The sequence below is a fragment of the Ochotona princeps genome, chromosome 13, assembly GCF_030435755.1.
Source record: "Ochotona princeps isolate mOchPri1 chromosome 13, mOchPri1.hap1, whole genome shotgun sequence".
Taxonomy (NCBI): domain Eukaryota; kingdom Metazoa; phylum Chordata; class Mammalia; order Lagomorpha; family Ochotonidae; genus Ochotona; species Ochotona princeps.
Window position 1 is genome coordinate 63644139 of NC_080844.1, and position 27945 is coordinate 63672083.

Genomic DNA, 27945 nt, shown 5'->3' on the forward strand with positions numbered 1-27945 from the left:
GGCCTCGTGGTAAAGATGCCTGTATCCCCATATCGAGGTCCCGGGGTTCGATCCCAGCACTGCTCCTGAATCTAACTGCCTGCCACTGTGCATCTTAGCAAACAGAGGTGGATAGTCTGAGGAGCCGGGCCCTGCCGCCCATGCGGACACCTGGACTGAGTTCCCGCTCCTGGTCCAGTCCCAACCATTGTAGATGTTTGGGGGAGCAAGCCAGCAGAGGAGGGATTCTTGTCTCTCTGCCTTGGAAAGCCAAGTTAAAAGAACAAAATGAAATGTTTGGAGTTCATGATCAAACGTGGGAACCTGAGACAGTTTGAAGAGGTGGGATGATGTCGTCGTGAGGGAGGGGCCTCTGTGGCTGGCATAACTAGCTGGAGAGAACCAACTGGCCCCTTTGTCCACATGAGCTGAGTCCTCACAGGGCAGAAGGAAGGAGTCTCCGCTTGCCTGGGCAGACACCGAGTCCGCTGGCACTTGGGTCGGTCTTCATGCTTCCAGGGCTAGGAGAACCAACTCTGCTCTCCGCAGGCTGCAGGAGCCCCTCCAGCTGCAGGGGCACAAGCTGGGGGAGCAACTGCACAAGCAGTGCTGCAACCCAGGAAAATAGGGCAGGAGATTTTATTTTTTAAAAAGGTGTACCCCCTCCCTCCAATGTGTGCCACTAATGACCTGGAAGAGCAAAGGATTGCGTGCTGTCTTGGCACCTCCTCTGGTTCTCAAGGGTGGAGAACACAGAATGGAACTCTATCCACTTGGAGAAAGGGAGAGTCCCAGCTTGAGCAACCCCATACCCCCCACAAGATGAGGGGATGAAGGACCGAAGTGTGCAGGGTCCGAGTGCGGTCGCCCAGTGGACTGGTCACACTGGCTTGGTCAGTGTCCTCCTGGTGGACTGGTTACATCGCTGCTGGAGAAAGCAACCCAGAGCCAAGGTTGGAGGGGTGCACTCACCAACTTCGTGCTCCCCAGGGTTATCCGAGAGTTCTACGGCATACAGCTTCAGGCCCTGGTGGCTCTTGCCAATGTTGTAAATTCTGGTGATGTTGGGGCACATCTCGTTTACAACCTTCATCAGCTGGAAACAAAGTGAGGCCAGGGTTCTAGGTAACACATGGGCAAGGGGGCCCAAGAAGGCAGTCACCTTGACCCTCACCTTCATCACTCCCCACATGCTCTCCCCTTTCCTTGAGTCCCTGCCCCCCCTCCAGGATAACACTACTCTCCTTTCCAGCACCCACTGGGAAGAAGCTTTGGGCCACCTCTGTCTCACCAGGCCCCTTGCCTGTGGGCATCAGGTCCAAGGTCAGTTGACACCGATTCCAAATGCATAGGAGCAAGAGGCAGGACTTACAGGCAATGACTGGGCCGTGAAGGTGGAGTTCTTCAAAGGAATCAGTGCCCTTATAACAGAGGCAGGTATTTGATGTTGCATTTAGGATGCCCACCTTCCCAATCTAACTGCCTGGATTCAGGTTCTGGCACTGTCCCTTCTCAGCTTCCTGCTAACGCGCACCCTGGGAGTGAGCTGGTACTGAGTCCCTGCTGCCCATGAGAGATCTAGATAAAGTTCTGATCTCCAGTGCTTTCTCCTGACTCCAGCCCCAACTACTGTGAGCATTTGAGCAGTGAACTAGCAGGTGAAAGATCTTTGTCATCTCTCACTGTATAAAGAAAGGAGGCTGGGAGCAAGGAGTGGAGAGAGGGAGGGAGCCAGCTCAAGATAGCCCATCTGACCCTTCCATTCTGTGCAGACAAGAAAGTGTCAGCTGGAAACTACAGAAGAGGCCTCACCACACAGAACCTGCCAGGACCTTGGCCTTGGCCTTCCTGGCCGCCAATACACGAACAGCACACCCCTGAGATTCCTAACCTCTCGGCTTCTGGTGTTTGTTATCCCAGCCTGAGCAGGCAAAGCCACTGTCCTCCCTGGCCATGGGCATCACTTCCTTCAGCCGGGGAGGTTCCCTTTCCACTGTGACTTCCCATCGTTTTCATGTGCCCCCACCAGCTTGCAGATGCTCAAGGGGACAGACCACACCTCACTCTTATCGCTGCATTTCGGTCCAAGTAAGTATTCTGTGATGCAGTCAGGAATGAACACTCCCCTGTCAGAGGGTTGCTGTGCTTCCCGAAGCTTCCAGTGGAGAAAGGATTGAGACAGGTGGGGACCCCATTCACAGATGCTGAGTGAGCAGAGTGTGGTGTGGCCACCAAAGAGGGAGTTGTGGTTCTAAACTGGGGAGATAAGGTGTCAGCAAGAACATGAACTGTTCATGCTGCTTGCTACAGTTTGCGCTCACTGCCAGCCAATGGGATTGGCAGCGAGGGCTGCAACAAGAAGACAAGTACCAGTGGAGGCAACAGAACTGTAATGGTTCTCAGAGGCCGGAGGCCGAGGACAAGTGACACCTGCTGCCTAGAAATGCCGCTGTCTCGAGAACCTGTTAGCTGTCTTTTTTTTCTTTTTGAAAGTTTATTTAAAGGTCGAGTAACAGTGAAGGAGAGAAGAAGGTCTTCCCACCTGCTGGTTCACTCCCCAAATGACCAAAGCCAGGATCCTGGAATTTCACACAAATCTTCCAAACCCTTGGAGCATCCACCACTGCTTTCCCAGGTGCATTCGCAAGCAGCTGGATTGGATGCAGGGCAGCACTCTGGTGTGGAATGCTGTCATCACACACAGTGGCCACAGCTGCCACTGGTGACAGGTTCAGCCTTGGTCGGGGGCTCACAGGGAGCGTTCCTGGGAGAGAAAGCGGCTCCCTCTGTGAGAACTCACCTGTGTCACAGCTATGCAGACTCCAACCACACAGATGGGATGGTGCACAGAACAGATTTCTGATGGAACACCGGGGTCTCTGCCCTCACCAGTCCAAATGGGCAACACAGTGAATGGCAGATAATAACTAAGTAACTACAAACTCAGGCCACAGGCGCTGGCCGCTCCCCATCTGCTCAGTGCAGGAATAACTTCTCCCTCTCCCTCCCAGCCCCAATCCCCCCCCTCTCCCCCTCCCGCCCTGCCCCGCCCCACCAGCAGCTCTCTTCCACCTGCAAGGTGCTACACCCACGTCTGGGTTGCCAAGACATTCATGGCACACAAGAGCCACATGTGATCTCATCACCATCCTCTTACACAGCAAAATAGCTTTCCATTTGCTCTTCCAGGTTCCTGCTGCTACTTCTCAGTTTTGGTTTCTCATAAATGCCTCTTAACAATAGGATAAGCTATCTAGTTTGCCCTGGGTGGAAAGATTCATACGATAGCCTAGAAAATGGCATGTGGGCCAACTGCTGAAACATGCTGTCCTCTGCCTCATCCCCAGAAGCCAGCAGGCCAAGTGGCCAATCAGTTCTGGCTTGAACACTGTCCAGTCTTGACAAATGTTGCTGCTTGGGGCAGTTTCCGGCTGAGGGCTCCTGGCCTATGGGGCCTCACAGGGAGCCTCACAGGGAGCCGGCGGCACAGATGGCTCTGCCGTCTGCCAAGTGGTGGGGATCACTCGAGTGGCTCAAATGACCTGAGACACACTGCACTAGCTCTCACTCTCCTTAGAACACCGATTCTTCCACGTGGGACAATTATTTGCATGTCATCCTTGTGCAGGAGCCATGCTAATCTTCTGTGTATCGTTCCAATTTTAGTATATGTGCTGCCAAAGTGAGCACTCGTGGGACAATTATTTAAAGATGTCAGCTCCCCAGACTCCCTCTGTGCAGCTCATATTCAGCATATTTAGATTTATTGCTCTTGACATTCATTGCACCCAGTGAGTTGATATCTGTCTCATTTCTGGGTTCTAGAAGATATGAGATGTGAAGCAAGCAAAGCTAACACGCTGGGGCCTAGACAGTGGTGCGGTGAGCACAGGCATTGAAATTCCCTGTGAAGGCAGAGCAGTGTGTATGCGTCACAGTCTGAATGCATTGGCTCCATCTCTGAAGAGCGAGACAGGGAGATTTCCTCAGCAGACCCCACCTCAAGTCTGCACTGACAGACAGGTGCCTAGAAGCTGCATGTGAGTGTCTCAAGTTCAATGACATTGAGAGAAACAGAGCTCACTCATCCCATGGGGCTGGGTGCAGCCTACACTGCTGCAAACTCATAAGCTCCATCCCTGACGCCTGTAAGCACACCCTACCCATCTGAGCCTTACACATGCTAACTGCCCTCGGCGAGTCCTGGTCCTGCATGAGTGGAGGTGAGCACACCTCTGCTTGTTCTGTATTGGCTAGCACCTGCTGGGGGTGAAAACGGAACAGGGTTTTAGAGGGAATGCACTTGGCACAGGGACTCCCATTTCAGATTGTCCTAAAACCATGCAGTCCCTTCTCCCTTCTGCACCCACTTGGCAAATGCTGCCAAGGGTTCAAAGCTGCTTCGATGAACCCTGGGGATGATTTCTTCCAGTTGCCTTTTCTTTTCTAACTAGATTGAGAACCACATGATATTAAGAACTATTCATTCATCACAATTATCCAGAAGTTCTGAGATCTAGTTGAGGAAACACAAAGAGGAAGGCTTTTTAAAAACTCCCTCCCCACTCCACATTCCCTAATCCTTCTCCCTAAGGATTCTGTTTTAGTTATTCAGAGGTGGGGTCAAGTGCAGGGATGGTTTCAAACTCCCCCTGATGATTTTAATGTGCTATCAAGAGAGAGAGAATCTGAATAATAAGGGACCGGGTTACACAGTGCCTAGTGACCCAGTTTCCCATCTGCACAGGAAGGATGACAGTCCCTAACTTCCTAGCAACACCTGCACCAAATCAATGCCACTCTGCTGGCGAGGGAGCCTCCTCTGATCACTGGACTCTGATAAGGCATCCCCAGCCTCTAGACTGCAAATATTCCATGTGTCTTTGTGAAGCCACACGTTCACTCAGGCTTCTAACACACCATCCTACTTTCTTAAAAAATAAGGTCTAATGGCCACATGACACATTGCTCCTTCGGTAACTTCCAGTGCAGGCTCGAAGCAACATCCCCCCACTTCCAGTCTTACCTGGCGCATTTCCTTGTAGCTGTGGTGCTTGAAGTCCAGGTCATCCGTGGTGGTCATCTCATTCCGCCGGTGGTAATAGTTATTGGGATCTAGTCAAAAGAGATGGGTTTACATTCACTCCCCAAACCCCAGTGCTGCAGCTTCTCTGTCAGGGCTTGAGCCAGGGCCCATACCCACATGCCAGAATTCCTGGGCCCACATCCCTGATGTCCTACACAGCTGTTGCATGCCCTTGGGTAAGACACCTGAGCCATCCTCGCCCTTGCTTCACACCCATAAACAGGGAAGCGAATGCTGCCTCTCTTGTTGGTTTCTGGTTGGTATCAGATGGCAAACTGTTGGTGCTAATAAATGTATGAAAAGTAACATTACATGCAGGTTCATGGGCCTTTGGGGATGCAGGGACACAGCCTCTCGCCTGGTACCCACCTTCTGCTGTCTCTCCCAACAGAAGCCCTGTGCTTCTGGGAAAGCTGTTCACTTCTAGAAGAAGGCAAGTTCTAGAAGATCTAGGAGATCTCCGGTTCTACGATGGCTGGTCCAGGCTGAGCAGCACACAGCATCTCTCTGCTACTCTGCCTGATCTTGATTGGAGGGCAGGGAAGAGGTGGCAGGAGTAAGAGCCCCTTCCAGGTATAAGGTGACAAACATTCTGTCCAGCTGCTGCTGCGTGGCCATTTGACCACAAGGAACCAGCTTGGGATGCCCACAGTGGTAGGGATAGCCTGGGCTCTATGATTGAAGTCTAGCACCTCCGAGAGTTCCCAAAGCAGCTACAGAGGCAGACCTTCTGCTGGGGACTTGGAATGGTATAGGGTAAAGGACCCCAGACGGGGAAGCAGGGGAAGCTGCAGCTCCCAGTGGTTATCATGGAATGTGGTAGCTGGGGTGACCCTGGCAGCTGGGCTCGGGGACTACATTTCTGTTTCCATACCTCCTTTCATTCCTACAAGCCTGAGTACTCCAACAATCACAGAAATAAGGAACATACAGAAGAAAGGAGAAGCGAGCAAGGAAGCAGAGAGCAGGGTGGAACCTTTGTGACCCAGCTCCTCCTGTTCTGAGAACAAAGAGCAGAGGAGGCCACCAGGCCCAGCCTCCACCAGCATCCCAGCTCCAGGCCACGCAGGGCTATCTCCAAGGGGCAGAGGCCACCATGCCCAGCCACCACCAGCATCCCAGCTCCAGGCCACGCAGGGCTATCTCCAAGGGGCAGAGGCCACCACGCCCAGCCACCACCAGCATCCCAGCTCCAGGCCACGCAGGGCTATCTCCAAGGGGCAGAGGCCACCACACTCAGCCACCACCACCAGCATCCCAGCTCCAGGCCACGCAGGGCTATCTCCAAGGGGCAGAGGCCACCACACTCAGCCACCACCAGCATCCCAGCTCCAGGCCACGCAGGGCTATCTCCAAGGGGCAGAGGCCACCACACTCAGCCACCACCAGCATCCCAGCTCCAGGCCACGCAGGGCTATCTCCAAGGGGCAGAGGTCACCACATTCAGCCACCTGCAGCATCCCAGTCCCCTGTTGTGGAGGGCTGCCTCCAAGGGGCACAGACAACAGCACTTAATTAGGAAGATGCCCTGTGGGCTAGGCAAGGACCAGGCAGCCACTGCTGAACCCTGTGCTCCAAGGCCATGGTGAAAGATGGGACAGCAGCAGGCAAGCAAGCAAGAGGTATGTTGGCAGCTTGTCAGGCCCCAGCCGGACCTACCGCTTGAGAAGCCACATTTTAGCAGGATCCTAAAAATTCCAGCCGAACCCAGCTTGATAGCTCAAATGGGAAGGATGGTGTACCTGTCAGCTGAGCCAGCCATGCGCCTGTGACCTCACAGATCTGGGCACAACTGGCACAGCTGACTGAGCAGGGTCCCTTCAAGATGGGGTCTTTATGATCATGGTAGTCACTAGCAACAAGTCAAAAAAGTCAGACTCTTTAGGAGTCACCAGAGGTTTTCCAGTACTGCTCATCATCGCGGGAAAGGGAATGCCACAGGAAGGCAAACTAGGCTCTTGTCCCAGCAAGACAGCCAGAAGCACCGAGGCCCCGCCAAGCACCTCTGGGTCATTTCTCCAGAACTTTCTTCTGGGAACACAAGCTGACCACACCCCGGGCATGCTGCCCTCCTTCTGTACCCACGCCTGCAGGTTTCAAAGCAAAGGTCAAGTGCAGTTGTCACATTCATGGACACTCACTTGCCCGGGTGCTCCAACAGCGGCTCAGAGGCCCTAGCCTCATGGGCCTCTTTCCAAGTGTCCTGAAAGCCCCTTTTGTGTTTGAACACAGGCCTAGAAGGTTCTGTTAAGGATTGGAGAAGCCCTCAGATTCATGTGTACAAAAGGGCTTTGTGTCTAGCAAGGCTTTTTTTTTGTTCATGAAGCTCAGTTTGCCAACGGAGATGGTTGAAAGTCTCAGAACTGTCTCCAAGTCATGGGTTTTTGTTTTTTTCTTTCTCTTCCTTTTTTTTTAAACAACATTCAGCCTCCCCATATTTTGAACAAATATTGCCTTACATCCCATTTATTGTACTTAGACAAAGTGTTAAGGAGGCCCTAGGAGAGGCCCATCACTCAGGCAATGAGGACTGAGTGCATTGGCTGCGTGGACTAAAGAAGTCCTTTTCCTCCACGAGGAATTGGTCCAGGTACTTGACGGACATGCCTTGGCCAGCATGCACAGGTGTGAGCTTGTGACAGTCATCCATCACAACACACTTCCTCAGGCCCTGGCCATTGGCTCGGTGATCTCAGGATGGAGTATGGCCCAGCAGGTGCCTTCTGCCTCACATCTGTGGGATGGGAGGATGTGAATTTGGAGTGTCAGTGGCAAAAGAAGGAGTCCTGTTTCCATCTAGAAGGCTCTGAGCTATTATCCCCACTCGTACCTCAAGCTAAAATCAGGCCTGCCCCCAGAATTTCCACCTAAGGAAACCCCAATCCAGCTTTTCTTTCTCCCTAGGGTTGGTTGGGGAACTTCTGACATTAGCAGCAGAAATCCTGACTGAGTCTGTTTTGGAGGCCTGCTCCTCACACACACTGACCTGTAGCAAACCTTTGCCTGGCTTCTTTGGTCTACTCAGTGTTGCAGGTCCCATAGCCTGGAGGCCAGAAGGTGGCTCTGGGATGCCACCGTGATGACAGCCCATAACCCCCAGGGTGGGACCCCATGTGACCTTCCCCACCCTCTGCCCTTTAGTAAGCCACTCAAGCATCTGTTGTCCAAACTGCTCTACTGGCCACACATTGCCAGCAGGTTCAGCCCTTCACATCCTCCTCTCTGCCAAAGCGATACACTGCAGCGTTCACCCTGCTACTTCAACACTAGGCCTCCTGTGGAGGGACGGCTTTCATTGGGGCCACCAAGTTAAAACGAGGGCATTGGGGGCCGAACCCCGTCCAAAGGAAATTCAAATACAAAGACCCAGGGAGAAGGCCCTGTGGAAACAAGGGTGGCTGTTTTGAGCCAAAGGGAACTCCAAGGTGGACAGCGCATCGGTAGAAGCTGGGAGAGAGACTGGAAACAGGTACACTGCCCTCCCAGCCTTGGATGCTGCCCACCCCACTGGCAAGGTGACTTCAGGCTTTACACCTCCTGAACTACCAGGTGTGAGCTCATTCTGAGCCACACAGGGTGTGGTTCTCTACTGTGACAGCTCCAGGGAGGTGCTACAAAGCTGCACAGTGCTACCTCCCCTCTGCTGTGACACCTGCAGCCTCGCCCCTACCTCCCCTCTGCTGTGACACCTGCAGCCTCGCCCCTACCTCTCCTCTGCAGTGATACCTGCAGCCTCGCTCCTTTCACTTCCCAGGACATGTCCAGCCTCAGGGACCTGCCATCCCAGCCACCTTGTAGACAACAAGCAGCCCCTGGTCACTCTCACTCATGATTCCCAACTCCTCTCAAGAATCATAGTCACCCGGGCTGCCTTCTATCGGCTTTCTACAATCTATTTCCAAGCACAAGTGGACAGCACAAAGCTTACAGAATGAAAAGATCACTTATTTTGGTGCTAAATATTCTGAGATCCGAGAACACAAAGCTATTTTAAAAGTTCATGGTGAATGCATATGCTTCCAAAAGGAGAAAAAAAAAAACTAGACATGGATTTCACATGTTTGCACCCAAATCAACTTCATAGTCCTCCCCTTCATGAGCTTTTGGGAGCACTTGATGAAATTTTGGGGGACCCTCTGAAGTTGAAGGACTCACTCCCTCACAAAGCAGTTGGCCCTGCTGTTTGCAAATCCAAGGACTAGAAGTGGTTGCTCAAGCTGAACTCTGTCTGCTGATGGTCTCCAGTGCTGACCACAAAGGCTGCTCCACTTCAGAGCATGAAAATCCTACAGCTTCTAAGGACAGCGCCATTTCTGCTGCTGCCTAAACACCCCATCCTTTACTGCCCTCACGTTGATGTCCTTGGCTGTCATGGGCCAGGCCATCCTCTGCACACACTAATGTCTCCTAGGATACTCCTGACCCCCGGCCCTTAGAAATAAGTGCAGTGCTGGGGTCCATGCAGTAGGTGTGGATGACACGAAGGTGTGAAGAGAACAGCTCCCCTGTTTGGCAGGGCCCGGGGGAGCTTCCAGCTGTTTGGCAGGGCCCGGCGGATATCTCTCTGACTACCTTGATGCAGTCTCACCCCCTTTTTGAATGGACACTCAAGCACCCCACTAAAAATTCTGTAATCTATTGAGGCATTGTTGTTTGGTCCTGGGAGATAACTTTTGTAACTGATGTGAGCTTGGGAGTTACTGTTATTGATAATGTCCTGGTGAGTGGGCCTTTAACTGCACAAAGGAGTACAATTAAGTCCATGCCGTTTCTGGACACGTTATTGTGTGTCTACCCATTACCCAGACATGTAGCATGCCTTCTGGGAAATGGCTTGATAAGAATCTTACAAACTAATGAAAGTGATGGGAGTATGAACTGAACCTGCTATGACAAAAAATATAGCTACTGTGACCCTAAAAGGTTAGCCTGTCCTTACAACTCTTTACAGCATAGAAAATGTAGCTGTTTTAGCCACTCTTATTATTGTTTTAACTAGAGGAATTATAGAGTGATTTTATTAATATCACAGAGATATGCTTTTGATTATTGTTTTATTGTTTATGGGGTTATAGAGCCTGTAATTATGGGGGGATTTAATATTTGAAACTTTTGTCTTGGATTTTTACGTTTTTTCCGTTGTAACATATTTCTCCCATTAAATGATGGGCAAGTTGTGGAAATAGAAATGTAGTAGGCATGTATTACTGATTAGCAGGGACTCGCATGTGCCTTGGCCTTGGAGTCCTGGCTGTCACCCAGTGGCCACTACTGAAGAATGAATAATGGCTTGCTTTGAAGGAAATGATTGTGGTAACTTACAGAATTATCTTTAAGAGCACCTGGTTGAACATGAAGCAAAAAATAAAATAATCAAACATCTGTGCACACCCACTTAGGAAGTAAAAACAGAACAATCAAATGATTGTGCAGGGGCTTGCAATGTGTCTGAGTAAATAAAAAGGATGGCTTCTTCTTGAGCTGTTACAAGAGGGCTCCAAGTGACAGTCCATGTTTTTTCATATCGCCGACTCCACACATCCTCCTCAAGCTCCAAACTCGGCTGGAGCTGGACTCTGGCAGTGCAGAGTCCGTGACATGGGGGCTAACCACAGGCTGGTTTTAACTAAAGCTGTCGTGTCCTGGAGAAGCTCTCTGATCCCAGGGAAATGAGCATGCTGGTCACCACATCTAGCCAGCCCAAGGGACACCAAGAAGAACTGCTCCCTTTGTGTGTCAACCTAATTATGCAGCTTAAAATCAACTCTGCTTCTAGGAATCACAGCTGTGACTCACACCCATCCAGAGGTTGTCTGGTTTTTTTGTTGTTGTTTAATCTGTAGTGGGCCAGCCTGTTGCTTTGTTACCTCAACAAACACAGAGAACAGCACAATCTTGTGATATTGTCTCTAGCGAGACACAGCCTGCACCTGGGCAGCAGCCAGCACGTTAGGTAGGATGTGGCAACCAGCATGCTAAGTCCCAGGGTTCAGGATGCAACTCCACCTCTGGGACATTTCAATTGCCCTTGGGACCGCTCTGAAAATGCATGCCAGGGAGAACTCCACAGAGAGAACACTCATTGTCTGAGACGCTCGCTGGCCCTTCCTGACATTCACTAACAACAGAGGGAAAACAGAAACAAAGACCCCCTGCTCTTGAAAGCGAGCAGAGTGAGGTGCGTGCTGAGCCAGCCCAGGGAGAAGAGAGCAGAGCCCATGACTGTCTCCCTGAAGACACCTGCTGACACCTGTGTGATCCCTGGGTCTGGAGAGCCCCAGAGCCCCAAGCAACCTGCCCGTAGGCAGGCCCTGTAGTGGTGCTTCAATGCTCTCGAGTCAGCTCTGATGACACGCCCATCCTCCACCCCAGCAAGCCCTCAGCCAAAAGCTAACCTCAGAAAAAAGGTGTGAATATGCACACTTAAAATAAAGGCTGTGCACTGCGAGGGTGGGGCTGGAATCAGCGCATTGGTACGGCGGTTCACCCACCCACACCCAGCTGATCTTGAATGTGGGATTGTGCCTGTGGACTAGAATGAGGATCTTGAATAGCTCTAGTGCCAGGCAAGACGTTCTGCCATCTCCCAAAATGAGGCACAGATGAAATAGAAGCCTGTTGGGTGTGAGGGCAGCTAGGTAGGTTGTTAGATCTGTCTTACCAGTGCAGGTTTTCTGTTCTAAACACCTGTGGCTGGCAAAGCACGACCACAGACATTATAGGAGTCAGCAAATGGCAGCTCACTATACTAAGAAGATACAGTGAAATAAACTCATGATGTTGGAGTGACTACAGATATTCGTAAGAGCTGGCAGTGCTACCCCAGGCAGAGCTGGGAGGGACTGGGAGACCCACAGGTACCCAGGACTCATGTCCCATGGCCTGACTATGGGGAGATACAAATGTAGAAACAGCTGTGGCCCTGGCAAGGGGCTCCTGGTGGGTTCTCGGCAGGACCTGTCACCTTCCCTGGGAGCATATGGTCAGCACAGAGAGACCCCTAGGCCACAAATGCATAACCTGTCACACACCAGGCCAGAACAGTCCATTCAGAGCAGAAGCTAGCTCAGATCACAAGCGGCCCTTTCTGCTTGCTACCTTGCAGCCGTACCTAGACACCACTGTGTCAAACAGGGCAAGGGGCCTGCAACCAGAAGGAACAAACATTTACCTCAAGACAGAGGCTCTCAGGTAAAGCTATTTTGAAAAAGAGTAGTCGGGCCCGGCGGCGTGGCCTAGTGGCTAAAGTCCTCGCCTTGAAAGCCCCGGGATCCCATATGGGTGCCGGTTCTAATCCCGGCAGCTCCACTTCCCATCTAGCTCTCTGCTTGTGGCCTGGGAAAGCAGTCGAGGACGGCCCAAGGCTTTGGGACCCTGCACCCATGTGGGAGACCTGGAGGAGGTTCCAGGTTCCCGGCTTCGGATCGGCGTGCACCGGCCCGTTGTGGTTCACTTGGGGAGTGAATCATCAGATGGAAGATCTTCCTCTCTGTCTCTCCTCCTCTCTGTATATCCGGCTTTCCAATAATAATAAAATCTTTAAAAAAAAAAAAAGAGTACAGTCAAGTTTAAAAAGCAAACCCTCACCATTGCCTACCACACCTCCACTGCCTAGCAGAGTAAGATCTGTCAAGGACAATTACATGTGTTTCAAAAAGTCTTAATATAATTTTCCTTGCTCACCACTCAATGGTAGTGTTGAGTGAGTGTTCAACCTTGAAACAGACAATCGTCTTGAAATCACAATAAACCAAGCTATACTTAGCAAGGGACTTAAAAACCCCAAATGTTCACAGTGCTGCTAAGTAGATTAGGAAGGATTTCTATTTATTTTCCTTTTGGCTCATCTAGGTTTCTGAAATAGTCTGCAGCAGACATACCGATAGATGGGTGGATGGATGGATGGATGGATGGATGGACAAAGGGATGGATAGGTGGATGGATGGGCAGATCGATAGGTGGATGGATGGATGATGGATGGAGAAGCAGACAATAAATACATGGATACATATACTCCTATACTGATAGACAGAGGAGAGACAAACAGGTTGATTGATTTTTACAGGAGAAAACTAAGATTGCTTGGCTTACTGTTAGTCACCTTGACTAGGCATCTGTTTCCTGCCAGCATCCTCACCTTGGAGGGCATACAAGGAGTAAACTTACCTGGCAGCGGGCAGCCAAGGATCTCCATTCTCATGCAGATGCTCCCATTGTCAAACCACGACTGTGGGTTCACCCGGATGTAGCGGGCCACCATGGGCACGGGCAGCATGTTGAGAACTGGGATCTCCTTTTCACTGTTGCCTTCAAATATCTATTTATGCTCAAATGGGAAGAAAGAAAATCTTGCAGTGCTTGGGAATTAAGGGACAGACGAGTCCATCAGTCACTCCTTCAACAAGTTCTTGCCACGGATCCCCTGGCACATGTTGTTTACCAACGGGAAAGGAGAAAGGAGTGGAGCCCGTATCCTGCCCTCAGGGAGCCCCATTTGCAGGGCAGGGGAACAGCGCTTAGCTAGTGTAGGAGACCACCAGGATCTTGGCAGAGCGAGGGCCATGATGCTGTGGGATATCAGAAGGAGAGGACCAGGCACAGCCATCCACCCATCCAGCCTGGGAGAAGGTGTTGCTCAACCTGCCCCTGAAAGGAAACAGCTTAGATTTGGGATGGAGGGGCTTCAAAAGAGCAGGAACAGCAGAGGATGGAGACAGGTGGGGATGGAGCAGGGCAGGCTCACTCTTTCCAAAAGGCAGCCATGTGCAGGAGCACTGAGAGAAACAAGAAGGTTGGAAAAGGTGCTGCAGTAAGATTGGGTAAGGTGCCACATACCATGCTAGGAATGCATGCCTGCGAATTTGAGGAAGAGAGTCACATGGTCAGAGCTGATGACACTGGAACCACTCATGGAGCTAAAAGGGCCCAGGCCCCTAAGGAAAGTTAGGGTCCTCAGCACTGAGCTGCTGCTGTGTCCAGTGGGCACAGCACACCCTGTGGGCCATGCATCACCCTCAAGCTCACTTCTGCAGGTGCACAGGATGTATCCAGCAGCCCTCAGATGGGAGCCAAGGTCACTTGGTGCTGAGCTTCAGGCATGGAAAAGGCAGCACCATCCACAGACTCTCAAGATATTTGGGAAGTCTCCTAGGTACAGGGCCCACATGGACTCTCTGTGCAGTCATACCCAGCCAGGCCCCAAGGACATGGCTGGAGTGAAGCAGGGACTCACCATGTCTCCAGATCCATTCTTGACAGTAACCCAGGTGTGGCTGTCATTGCTCACCATGACCTTGTAGGAGGTCACCCAGTCACTCCTACAAGGAAAAAAAAGCCTCACTGGGATCATGCACTGTGGGGAACGATGCGGCAGAGCTGACCCCACATGTATGATAGGCAGTCACAAGATGGGGGCTGGCCAAGGGCCAGGAGGCGGGTTGGTCCCACCAGTAGGCAAACAGGAAGTCACAGGGATAGGCTGATGCCCTTGCTGCAATTATGCCATTGCTACTGGCCTATCAGGTAGCGCCAAGCGGACCCATGGGGAGAAGTGATTGGTGGAGAACTCTATATAAGCAGCCCGCTTTCGGCAATAAAGGTTTTTCAGTTGGTTCCTTTGTTTGTTCCTCCGTTGGTTCGTTTGTGTGTTCGTGTGTTCATCCGTTGTGTGTTCCGGTTGCGGTGGCGGTTCCTGTTTATCCAGACCCTCGAGAGTGTTCATCGTCATTTTAGTGTTGCCGCTGGGCAGCGACAATGCACTTCATTTTTTAAAAATTTACTTTATTTTCATTTCAAAGGCAGAGTTACAGAAAGATACAGAGATCCTCCACCATTGGTTCACTCCCCAAACAGCCACAACAGCCAGAGCCAAGCTGACTCAAAGCTGGGAGTCAGGAGCTTCTTCCAGGTCTCCCACATGGATGCAGGGGCCCAAAGACTTGAACCATACTCTGATACTTTTTCCAGACCCTTAGCAGGAAGCTGGATCAGAAATAGAGCAGCTAGGACATGAACTGGCACCCCTATGGGATGCTGGTGTCACAAGCAGAGGCTTAGCCTGTTCTACCATGGCATTGTTGCTGGGATCACACACTTTAAAAGATGCATGGAAGTAAGAAGAGCAGGTGTCAGAGACAGATGACATGAGGTCAAACAGCTCCGTGACACAGCTGTGTGACCTTGGCCAGACAAATGACTCATCTCTGCCACAGTTTACTCACCCATAAAATGAGACTCATAAAAGTGCCCGGCGGAAAGGATTGATTGAGCACTTCATGGTGCGAGGCCTCGGGGAATCCCTAGCCCTGGGAGCACTGAGCATTGCTCACACACCTGAAGACCGACGAACGGGCACATTATCTGTCGGTACCGAAAGGCTAACTTGTGCACGGTAGATGCTTAATGGGGTCCCTTGAGTCAAAACAATCTGAGCAGAAGTTACTGACTGGTCTTGAAGTTTCATCTGGGGAACTAATTTGGGGATATAAAAAAACTAGATCCCAATGGCCTCAGAAACACTAACAGGAATCTACAGAAGGCGCTGGCTTTCTCCTTGGCTATCACAGCCACGCAGACAATTCCCACACCAGCAAGAATGCAGAGATGGCTGGCCCCAAAGCCAGCTCCTTGTCACCATGTCCCATGGAGCAGAACCCAGCACAGAGGCAGCCCAAAGTGACTTCAGTGTGGAGGCCACGCTGATGGGCTTGGTCAATAAAAGTAAACTTCCCATGGAAAATCCCTTTTTACTCCCTGCCTTAGCCTTAGTGCTTCATAATATAAACTATGAAAAAGCTAAAAGAATCTTCCTGCACAGCTACCCCCACCCGCCTTTTAATTTTTATAATGTTGGAATGAAGCCTCAGCTAGTGTGCTAGTCTTTGGGGGAGATTCTGCCAAGTGAAGTATCTGGAATCCGTTTCCTCCCATGAAAGCTGTCTGGCCTTGTGAAGCCAGCCCCATCCCAAAAAGGCTCTGAATTCCCATCCCAAGTCTAGGCTGTCGAGCAAAGTTTACTTAGAGAGGACAGCCGCTTCTGTTCAGCCAGGTCTGTCTCACTGACTTGTCACAGATTATTCTTAGGTACTTTTATGCATGTTCGGAAGCCACCCTCATCTCACACTTCCTCCCTTCCCCGCTCAGCACCGAGTGTCTGCCAGAACCCAGAATCTCAAAACACACCTTCCCCTGTGAGAAGTTCAGCCCAGCCCAGTGCACAAGGAGCCCCAGCCAGTGCACAAGGAGCCCCAGCCAGAGCACACAGAGCCCCAGCCAGTGCACACGGAGCCCCAGCTAGCGCACACGGAGCCCCAGCCAGCACACATGGAGCCCCAGCCAGCACACACGGAACCCCAGCCAGTGCACACGGAACCCCATCCCAGTGCACACGGAACCCCAGCCAGTGCACACGGAACCCCAGCCAGCACACACGGAATCCCAGCCAGTGCACATGGAACCCCAGCCAGTGCACACGGAACCCCAGCCAGCACACACGGAACCCCAGCCAGTGCACATGGAACCCCAGCCAGTGCACACGGAACCCCAGCCAGCACACACGGAACCCCAGCCAGTGCACACGGAACCCCAGCCAGTGCACACGGAGCCCCAAGCCAGTGCACACGGAACCCCAGCCAGTGCACACGGAACCCCAGCCAGTGCACACGGAGCCCCAAGCTAGTGCACATGGAACCCCAGCCAGTGCACATGGAGCGCCAGCCAGTGCACATGGAGCGCCAGCCAGTGCACACGGAGCCCCAGCCAGTGCTTACGGAACCCCAGCCAGTGCACACGGAGTGCCAGCCAGTGCACACGGAGCGCCAGCCAGTGCACACAGAGCCCCAGCCAGTGCACACAGAGATGCAGCAGCCTGCTTTCTGGGATGCACCTTGGTGACAGTGCATGTCCTTTGACCAGAAAATCACCCGTTCCCCTGATAGCAACCTGTTCCAGACCTTCAGATGCCTTCCCAGGGGCTGGCAGTGCAGCTCCCGCTGCTGTGTGCCACGTCCAGCTGGCAGCCATGCTCCAGCAGCCTGGCACGGCTAGGATAGAAGCAGAGCCCACGCAGGGAGAGCTCCCAGGGGGAGCGAAGCCATCAGTGGAAAGCAGCAGACAGTATGAGGCGGAAAAGAAACACGTTGCACTGACTGACTTCAAGAAAAGGAGACAAAGAACAACATCAAGGTGTCAGGTGATGTGGCAATTCCTCAAACTGAACACAAACTCCCCTTGCCTTCTGGCAGCTCACACTCCAAACAGACTGGCTCTCCTGACCTCTTGGGCCTCTTGTCTGGCCTCTCCGACCCCTTGACCTTCTGAACCTCCTCTCCAGTTCCCTCTCCTATGCAACCCTCCCCAAACCTACTACCCCGTTCCTTCCATCCACCAGGGAGGGCAACCCCCCCGGCACCCTGGCCCTCACCTGTCCTTCCTCCCCTGTATTCAGTCCATCATGTTCCACCAGATGTCCCTCCTACATCTTTCTAGAATGTATCCACTTCTCTCTATGCCCATGAATCCCAGGCCAGCCCATGTTCTCTGCCCAGGATTGCTGAAGTCCCTTCAAAGGATTGTCTGGCTGCTGAGTCTGTGCTGTGGCCGATTTGCTTTGTCTAATGAAACATGATCCCATCACCCTCATTGGGATACTAAGTATTCTTATATTAGGCACACTCTTACTATAGTGTTTGTACAAAAGCCATGTCGGGTCTATGTTCTCTGTCCTTTCTTTCCCTCCTGATCCTGAATCATCTCTCTTGCCTCATGGCTTTTCATTGCCTGCATTCTGCCAGTCCCACTCCTGTCTAATTCCAAATTACCCTGAACACCAGACCTTATCAAAATTCACATCGTAACCCTCCCATCTAGCAGACTCCTTTCCTTATATGTTTCTTTGATAGTTTATTCCATTTTGTAACTTTAAGTTCCTCTTTGGAAGTATCCAAGAGTGTCTGTTCCCCATCACAACTGACGTGTCTTGTAGACAGAGGAGCAAGAGACCATGTCATGGGGGAGAACAGGGAGGAAGCCACCGCTCCCAAGACAGCAGGTGCAAGTCGCTACAGGTGGGAGGATGTGCAGGCTGTGTGACGGAGGTGACACTTCCTCCACAGGCACAGCCCACCATCCCTGAGGACCTAGAGCAAAGCCCGCTCCACCTCCCAGAAGTCCATCCTATCAGAACACCTGCTGGCCAGGGCCTGTCTTGGTATGCCCTCCAGTCCTCTCCAAACGGGTTTGCCTCTCCTTCCCACCACCTTGACTTCCTGTCCTAACGGGAGTGACCCACGGGACTTCCCTTGCCGCAACTTGGCGGCTTTGCTCATGGGACTCTCAGCTTTGTGGTGAGCCATCCCACGATGGCCCAGCATCCAGGAGCTTGCCATCCCACGGCTTCCTCACACTCCCCTCTGAGAATTCAGCATGCTGCCTGTGTCTGTATTCCGTAGTTTGCAGCTGGAAACACCATGGGCAGAGCTTCCGCAGCTATTCCTGTAAGTGTCCTTCAGTGGATTTATATAAATTTCTGTTCAGTGTGGAATTTCAGGGCCACAAGATAGACAAACAAGGGAACTTTTTAAAAAGTTGTGAAAAACACAGTTTAAAAAATAGAAGCGTTATTTCTCAATGTAACTTCCATCAAGTTCAATGTAATTTTGTAAGCAATAATAGAAGCCATTGAGTCAATCCCAAAAGAACTGAAGATAGTAAGAATCCAACAAAGTTAAGGCAGCTTTTTGTACACTAACTAGAGAAAAATGGGTCTCTTTTAAATATGTTTTAAGAGTAGGACACACAGAGAAAGAAGTCAGAAGGGGCCCGATGTGGACATGAGGGTATGCCCAATGACTTCCACAGAAACCCCAGACTGCCTTGCCTGGGGAGGGGAGGGAGAACAGCCATGTGGAGAAGAACTCATCAGTAAAGAAACACATTACAAAGATCTTCATATCTTCTCCAGTATATCCTTTTCTCCCTTTTCCTATTTGATGGAAATAGTGTAATAATGTAGTCCAAATAACTTTTTTTTCTTTATGGTTTTCAATACCTGTGTTCTTTTCAATAAATGTTTACCTGGTTGAAGACACTAAAGATCTCTATGGGGCCCGGCGTGATGGCCTAGTGGCTGAAGTCCTCACCTTGAACACACTGGGATCCTATATGGGCACCAGTTCTAATCCTGGCAGCCCCACTTTCCCATCCAGCTCCCTGCTTGTGGCCTGGGAAAGCAGTTGAGGATGGCCCAAAACCTTGGGACCCTATACCCTGTGGGAGACCTGGAAGAGACTCCAGGCTCCTGGCTTCAGATCGGCTCAGCTCCAGCTGTTAACGGCTGTTCGGGGAGTGAATCAATACATGGAAGATCTTCCTCTCTGTCTCTCCTCCTCTCTGTATATCTGACTTTCCAAAGAAAAATAAAATAGATCTTTTTAAAAAAGAAAGAAGTCATCTGTATTTTAACTGGAATGGCACTAAATATTCAGATTAATTTGAGGAACTGACATCTTGACAATATTAAAATATCTAAGCATAACCATGGCATAGCCCATTATTGGGTCAACTTTCATTCATCTCTTTGACATTTTGATGAGCTTTCTGTCCTTTTTTTTTCCTTGTTTGCTGTTGGTAGATACAGAAATATGATCAGGCTATCTTGCTAATTCTTCAATTAATTCTAACAGTTTGTAGATGCTCTGGGTGTTTGTATCATCCAAGAAGAATGACAGCTCTCCTGTTTTGCAATTTGTGTTTTCTTTCCTTATGGTACTTGTCAGGATCTCCAGCCCAGAGCTGAAAGGAATGGTCAAGCAGGTGTCCTCATCGCATCCTGCCACTGAACAAAAGGCTTCCTTCTTTCACCACTGGCAAAGTTGTCGCCTGCAGGATATTCCTTCTCTTTTCATTTGTTCTGCTTTTAATCAAAGACGATTTTTTTTTCACGTGACCAGAGTGTCTGGATGCTTGTTGCTGCTGGCACTCAGCTGGTTGACAATGACCTCAGTAGACATTCACTGCTCAACCCTGTTATTTCAGCATTCTAACTGATGCTGCAGGAGATCTCAAAGGACCCCATTTTTCCTTATCTAGACCAAAGGTCTAAAAGATCTTCATTTCCCACACTTGGCTCAAAGGTCTAACAGCACACCCAACTGATGTCATCTTCATACTCCTTATCTAGATTGTAAGACGGCTGTTTCAACCCCATGTCACGGTCATGTGCAGAAAATGCTGAAAATAGTTTTCCAGCTTCTCTAAAACCACTTCCTAGGAAGGTATGCCTTCTGGTGTTTGGACTGCCTTATTCTGCTTTTTTCCACTGTATCTTGGCTTCCTTTAACAGCTGCTGGTTGTACTCAACCACAAAATTTTGGGAGATATTTCTCTTCAGATGAAAGAAGTTCTCTTTAATCTCAGAAAGAGAAAGAGACAAATATCTATCCATCCACTGGTTTAACCCCAAAAGGGCTACAGTAGCTGAGGCATGATTAAGCTGAAGGCTGGAGCCTGAAACTTAACTCCAGTCTGGCTTGGAACAATCACTGCTACCTCTCACAATATTCATTTGCAGGAAGCTGGCGTCAGAAATGGAAAAGCTAGGATTCAAGCCAGGCACTCCACTATAGGCTACTGATATCCCAAGCAGCACTTTAAACACTTGTCGAATAACCACTAGCCGGAAAACTCTTTTTAAAAAAAGTTGAAAGTGAAGACCACACTGGCAGACCATCCATATCAACCTGCAAGGAAAAACTTCATCCTCCCCTGAACTGAAAAAAACAGGCAACAAAAGACAGAAACAACAGCCAACTCGATGAGCTCTCCATAGACATCTCGGCTCATTCATGCTGCACAACTCTGACCGATGTATTAAAGTGGAGCCAACATCCTGCTCTGTGGGTGCCAAAACTGCTGCTCCCAGAGCAGCTGTACGGGAAAACTGGGATCTTTGTGGGAATTTTCAACTGGTGGGATCACGATGCCAAGGCACTTCTGAAGAACTGGATTGGGAGGTGAGACAAAGCACCATCAACGCTGCTCAGAGATGGAAGCGGCCCAGCCAAAATAGAATGTGGGCCAGAGCAGGAGGCTTGGCCATGGGACTGAGGGGTGCTCAAGGTGCTTTGCTTGTTGACACTCTGAAGTGTTCATACCTGCTTATCGAGAGAGTGTGAGGAACGCCAGCTCTTTCAGAGAAACATGCAGGAAAGACACGCCAGAGAGATGGCCCAAGTGTTTTTGGCCCTGTACTCACATGCGGGACACGGGTGGATTTTGGGGCTCCTGGCTTTGGCCTGCCCCAGTCTTAGACATTGTGGCCTTTTGGGAAGAGATACAGCAGATGGAAGATCTCTGTCTCTCCCTTTTTCTCATTCTCTCTTTCTCTAATTTCACCTTTCAAATACATAAACACTTTTTTAAACAGTCAGAAAAGACTATAAAATTACCAGAATGAATCAGAGCTCAGCAAGATGAGATAACTTCAACATATACAAATGAACGCCAATACACACACCAGCAGCTGTGCCTGGAGAACCTGCAGCCCCAGTTTGCTAGCTGGGATGTAAGTTGCTGTAACAAACTATTCCACAGAGCCATCACCTCTACTTCTCCAGCCCAGGATCCTGCCTGGCTCGGGGAGCACTGCCTGCTTCACCCCATCCACACTCAGGCCCATTAGGATATGGAGGCGTACCATACAGCATTAGTCATCAAGGCACTGAAACATGGAATGGAGCTGAGAGCTCCAGGCCCACACAGAAACTGGAGAGGAATGAGGAGATGGCTTGCATGTAAGTCAGAAACATGTTAACGGAGCTCCTGTCCACTGGATACCCAGGTGGAAAAAAGCTCAGAGTGGACCACAGCTCTCACACCTTTCCCCTAAGCCCATGTCAGAATGGTTTAAACTGTTTAAATGTGAGAAGTGAACTTTGAAGAGAATTCAAGAACATTTACAAGAATAACTCCAAAAGCCATGAGTGTCATGGGCATTTTTACACATAGGCCACAACCAATCTATCTTTTCAAGGTAAGACCACGGAGGTATACTACAATTTAAAACTTTGGCTTTTCAAAGATGTCATAAAGAAAGCCATAAGGGAAGTGGTTCGTATCTATTTTGACAAAGGATTGCATTTAGATGACAAAGGATGTGTGTGAAGCAGATGCTGTTAAAGTTTTATAAGTTAACAATTAAAAACACACGATGTAAAACATTGAGAAGCATGACAGAAGGTTTCACAGTAACGACAACATGAATGCCAGGGAAACTCCAGCAAAGAGGCCTTAGCCGGTGTTGCTTAAGGAAATGCACTCTTCCCAAAGGGTCACGGTCAAAGTGAGGCCTTCGGCCCTTTGCCCTGGAACTGAGAACGGCAGTAGCCAGTGAATAAGTGGAGCATCAGGAAGCCAGGACACGGCTGCTGGGAGGAGGAGGGCCCGGCCACCCATGCTGCAGAACCAGTGCCATCATCCTGTTCAACTCACCATTCACATCCCTGCCAGCCCTGCCAGTCTGCACCTGCAGGCAGGTCCTGGGGCTTCCCTTGCACGCATGCCCCAGAAGACACGAGAAGGCTGAGCACAGCATTATTCTTGAGAGTTAACAGTGAAATCTCCATCGGAAAAGTATGCACAAACGATGGCATCTTCCAAGGTTTTTTTTTTTTAGATTTATTTTATTTTTATTACAAAGTCAGATATACAAACAGAAGGAGAGATAGAGAGGAAGTAGAGCTGCCGGGATTAGAACCAGCGACCATATGGGATCCTGGCACGTTCAAGGCGAGGACCTTAGCCACTAGGCCACGCTGCCAGGCCCGGCATCTTCCAAGGTCAAGCAGCAGTTCAGTTGGAGGAGCTACAAGAACGGGCAACAGCGCACAGCATCCTTGGAAGCCTAATGTTCAGGAGACAGATCCCCAGGGCTACAGGAGCTGGCACTGAGCCTAGCAGTGAAGACCCCCAGCACCCACACGGGAGGATCTAGGCTCGGCTCTGGGCTCTAACGTCTGCCGCTGCAGAGCATGAGAGGCAGTGACAGCTCACACGATCAGGTTGCTGTCATCATGGAAGACTGGACCACAGTCCTGATGCCTGATTTGGGTCTGGCCATGCCATAGCCACTGTGGGTAGCTGGGGGGAGTGAACCAGTAGGTAAGAGCTTGCTCTCTTCCTGTTTCTCAAATAATGAGAATTTTTAAAGCTACATATGGTACAAAATCATTTATATAAAAAAGTAGTTTTTCATGTGTGACACGTATTTGACAAGACTGTTTTTTAAAGGCAAAGAAATCGTCACACTGCCCAGAGGAGTACGGCTCCGTCTGGGGAGGTAACAGAAGACAAGGCTGCCAATGGCAACAGCATAGCACTGTTCCAGTCCATCAGGACGTGTGCGCTCACAAGTGCTGGACTGACTGCACAGCTCATGCGTCGGACCCACTCGTCGTTTCAAACCCATCACCTATCTCATTGCGAGGAACATCAACAGCTTACCTGCACGTTGGACCAGGGGAGAATGCCACAGTTCTCCATCGTGAAATAAATGCATATAAAGATGCTACATTCAACTCTTACAGTCATATGTATGTTTCTAATTTCTTCTGTATGTTTTTTCTTTCCCTCAAAGAGCACGTATCCCCCATTCTCTAGTGGTGACTCCAGAGACACATCTGCTTAACAAAACCCTCCAACCCCCACTTCCATGATCTTACTCCATCTGAGAAGAACGAGCCGAGTTCATCACACAGACCAGGGTTGTGAAAATGGCCAGGCCATGGCTATTCCTGCTCTGCCTCCTCCTCATCCCCTGAGGATCTTAATACAGGATTGGGGTGTCCCCAGATCAGTCACTGACATTTAATCACAACCAAAACCAATAATTGTTGCTTTTACTCAAAATGCTCCTGCCTTAAACTTACAGCCAGCACTTCTCAGCCTCGCGCAGCCTCCCTCTCACAGGAGCAGGGAATGTCCTGCCCCTGGGCCATGTGAGGCCTGTAAACATTATTTGGTCTGGTCCTGCCAAGTTAACCTCAAGTGGGACTTGAAGTTCAATATATCCACAGCAGGCAAATGTTTAAGCTGATGATTTTGTAGGGCCCACGAGCATCTTATAAATATCCCAGTGGCCCATGATGGAGAAGAGCCAAGTGCTGCCATGCAACACGGGGGCTGATGAATCACCACCAAGAGTCATCACAGCTTGAGAAACGGAACATCAAATGCATCAGCTGCATATAAAATCTAGATCTTCATAAATTTTTCTGGTGACTGTTGTGTAACATCAGTTAGCTTCCATAAAAAGAGGTGGAATCTTAAATAATTGAAGAAGAGCAAAAAAAAGTGGTCTCATCTAGGCAGACAGAACCTTCTTTTCACTGTATCTACATGAGAATCCCGTGTCGTGGGCTAAGTCCCATGCTTTGTGAGTTACCTTTCCACGCAGACCCTTCCATTGACTGCCTGCCCCCCGGAGTAGGCAGTGCTTTTTGCAGTTCTACCCTACCTGGCCCCATCCAACACCTTGGCAGGGAGGCCCGACTAGAGGTCAGGCACCCCACAGAAATGAGCCCAATTGCAGCGCTGAGATGACACGGCTCCAACTGACCGGCTTACCCTGACTCCTGACCACAACCGGGACCATACATGTTTTCCCTGGGAGCTGAGATGTGAGACCAAGACAGGTAGCTTCAGCTCAAACTGTAACCTTGGGCAAGGATCCAGCCCCATTCTCCGTCACGGCGCTGCTGGAGGTGCAGACGCCCATGAGAGGGAAGCTCAGAGACCCTTAGACATATTCCCCACGGGTCAAACCCTGACAGGGACGCTGGAGCCCACCCCTCCTCCCTGTACACCTGATGTATCCGGCAGCATTCCAGACAGCCTAGGGAGCCCTGCTGAGGACCCGGCAGTGAAGGCACTGTTGTCCTCAGACGTGGAACTTGCTCAGTAAGAGTTAGGCAGAGGAACAGGCCCACCCTGGGGAGCTGCAAACTTCAGCTTGGCAAGAGCAAAGTACAAAACCACTTATTGCTGTATTCCTGGTCCAGGCCACTGGTCCCAACAGCCCAGAACAACACAGCTAAGGGCAGGGTATTGAAACAGGCCAGCTACAGCTTAGAGCTCTGCCAGCATGTTCATCACAAGGGGAGATTGTCTCCAGCCCATGCTGATGCACTTGGAAGCAGGCAAGGAACAGCAGGGCAAAGGCAGGGTAGGGTGAAAAGCCTAAGCTTGACAGAGGCTGGGATGGTGAAAAGCCGTACTAGCCTCACTTGGACACCTGGGCCTGCTGAGAGACACGTGACTCAGTGCCCTGATGGGCAGCGGCCAAGTCCCCAATGAAGCTTGAGGGGCGCCTGTGATTTAGGGACACGGAGACTACTGTGATAGGGATATCTGGGAACAGCCAAAGAATCCGCTAACCTGCTCCCCAAATCTCTCCCAGAGCCATGCACCATGTTCTCTGGTCAAACTAAGCAGAGTCTCAGGACAGCTCAGCACCAGTACTCTGTGACAGCTCCTGCCAGTTGTGACTGTTCAGTGAGGTCATGGACACACAGGCACCGAAGTGGGCATCCAGGATACTGTGTCCACACTGCGGACACCATCCCAGCCTCTGTCAAGCTTAGTCATGGCCAGAAGAGAAATTAGCAATGGACTAGGATGGGGTGTGTGCATTCTAAGCAGGATGCACAGCTTTCCAGGATACCCATGACTCTGGGCCTCTGCTCAGAGAAGCCCAGCCTGCCAGCCTCCACACACACATGCACACATGCCAAGCAGGCCCAGGGTTTGCATCTTGCTTTGGCCCACCTGAACTATCCAACCCGTCACAAGAGCCTTAGTGTAATCACACTGGCAAAATTCCTTCCTGCCTTGCAGGGTGACACTACCACCATCCCTGGGGACTGGGCATGACTGCCTGGTGAGAGGGCCGCTGTCTACTTCTGGAAACCCACTCTGGTTCTCACTTCACTCTTGTCCTCTCTCCAGATCCCTTCTCTCCTGAACCAGATTGGAGAGTCCAGTCTGGTGCTGTCACCTTGTCCAACAAAACCCCCTCTTCTGTCAACAAAAGGAAAACCACCACCAAGGTAAAGTAGCTCCCGCGCTCAGCCACATACGGGCATTACCGTGAAAAACGTAGTCGGCAATTCTTTTCCACCTGGCACATCAATGAGTGCCCTCCAAGTCCATTCACTGCAATGAAAATTTCCTGGTATTTCTCAAAATAATTGAGCCAACACTCCTCTACAGGACATCAGAGCAGTGCTCCTAGAAGGGAGGCCCAGTTGGTACGAACTGACAGGTCACAGTGCTAGCACCGGGAGACACCAGAGAACTTCAACATCCTGCTTCCCCTAAAGAAAAGGAAGACTTGGGGCCAAGGCTGTGCTGCTTGTGCATCATGTGTGGAGCAGCTGCTCGAGTCCTGGCTGCTCTGCTTCCACTCCAACTTCCTGCTGATGTGGCCCTGCAACCCACACCAAAGACTTGGATGGCACTCCTGGCTCCTGGCGTCAACGTGGCCCAGTCCTGGCCATTGCAGTCCATTAGGAAGTGAACCAATGGATACAAGAACTCTTTATGTACCTATTGTGTCTCTATTAAAAAAAAATCTGTTTCTCTGTCTTCCATAACTCTGTATTTCAAATATATTTATTTTTAAAAAAGAAGAAGAAGGATTCAAGGCCCAGCACAGTAGCCTAGCAGCTAAAGTGCTTACCTTGCACGTGCCGGGATCCCATATGGGCACAGGTTCTAACCCCAGTAGCCCCAATTCCCATCCAGCTCCCTGCTTGTGGCCCGGGAAAGCAGTTGAGGACAGCCCAAAGCCATGGACCCTACATCTGTGTGGGAGATCCGGAAGAGGCTCCTGGCTCGTTGCTCCAGGAACTGGGCTCCTGGCTTCGGACTGGCTCAGCTACCTGGGGAGTGAATCATTGGACGAAAGATCTTCCTCTCTGTCTCTCCTCCTCTCTGTATATCTGCCTTTCCAATAAAAATAAATACATCTTAAAAAAAGAAAGATTCAGAAATAGGTGCAGTTGATAGTAATGTGGGAAGGGCAGAGATTGCAAACTTAATTCTACAAAGATACATCAAAAAGCCCGTGGAGGGGCAGGCAGCTGGCCTAATGTTTGATGCCCACGTCCTGTAGCGGATGCCCTGAGCTTGGTACCTGGCTCCTGACTCTGCCTTTCTGCCAATGTAGGCCCTGGGAGGCAGCGGTGATGGCTCAAGTGATTGGGTCCCTGCCACCCATGTGGGAAGCCTGGACTGAGTGCCCAGCTCCCTTTGAGGCTCCCCCGCTGGCCAATGTGGGAGTTTGGGGAGTGAATTAGCTTGCTTCATTATTTTTTCTCTGCTTCTCAAATTAAAAAAAATACATAACTTAACAAAAAGTGGAAATAAAGTTGTTTATTTTGGAGGAAGAGGGACCCTGATGCTGTAGCATAGCAGCCAAAGTCATTGCCAACAGCATCAGCACCCCCTATGGATGTTGGTTTAAATTTTAGCTGCTCCACTTCCGATCAGCTATCTGCTGATGTGCTTGGGGAAGCAGCAGAGGATGGCCCAAGTCCTTGGGTCCCTGTACCCATGTACAAGACCCAGAGGAACCTACTGGTTCCTGGCTTCAGACTGGCTCAGGTCTGGCCATTGTGGCCATTTGGCAAGTGAAGCAGCAGATGGAAGATCCCTCTCTGTCTCTTCCACTCTATATAAATCTGCCTTTCAAGTAAATAACCTTTAAAATTCATGTAAAAAATGAGTCTTCAAAAGTCCACAACATTATGAAAAGAAAAAACCTCGCATGGATTTCAAATTAAGTATTAACTATTGAATTGCAATGGTGATAGCATTAGCATGAA

General features: G+C 50.4%; 1 protein-coding gene and 1 non-coding gene across 2 annotated transcripts in view; both read right to left on the bottom strand.

Moving 5' to 3' along the window:
• Positions 1-27945, bottom strand: part of CPXM2 (carboxypeptidase X, M14 family member 2) — a 95868-nt gene that overhangs the window by 20195 nt on the left and 47728 nt on the right. The window contains exons 5-8 of the mRNA XM_058671211.1: positions 14298-14382; positions 13232-13382; positions 5006-5094; positions 952-1075 (exon numbers count right to left, since the gene is read on the bottom strand). Of these exons, the coding sequence (XP_058527194.1) occupies positions 952-1075; positions 5006-5094; positions 13232-13382; positions 14298-14382 (449 nt within the window). The remainder of the gene's footprint in view (positions 1-951; positions 1076-5005; positions 5095-13231; positions 13383-14297; positions 14383-27945) is intronic.
• LOC118759465 (U6 spliceosomal RNA) lies at positions 3568-3669 on the bottom strand. Its single transcript, XR_004996200.2, has one exon. It is a non-coding gene; the product is annotated as a U6 spliceosomal RNA (small nuclear RNA).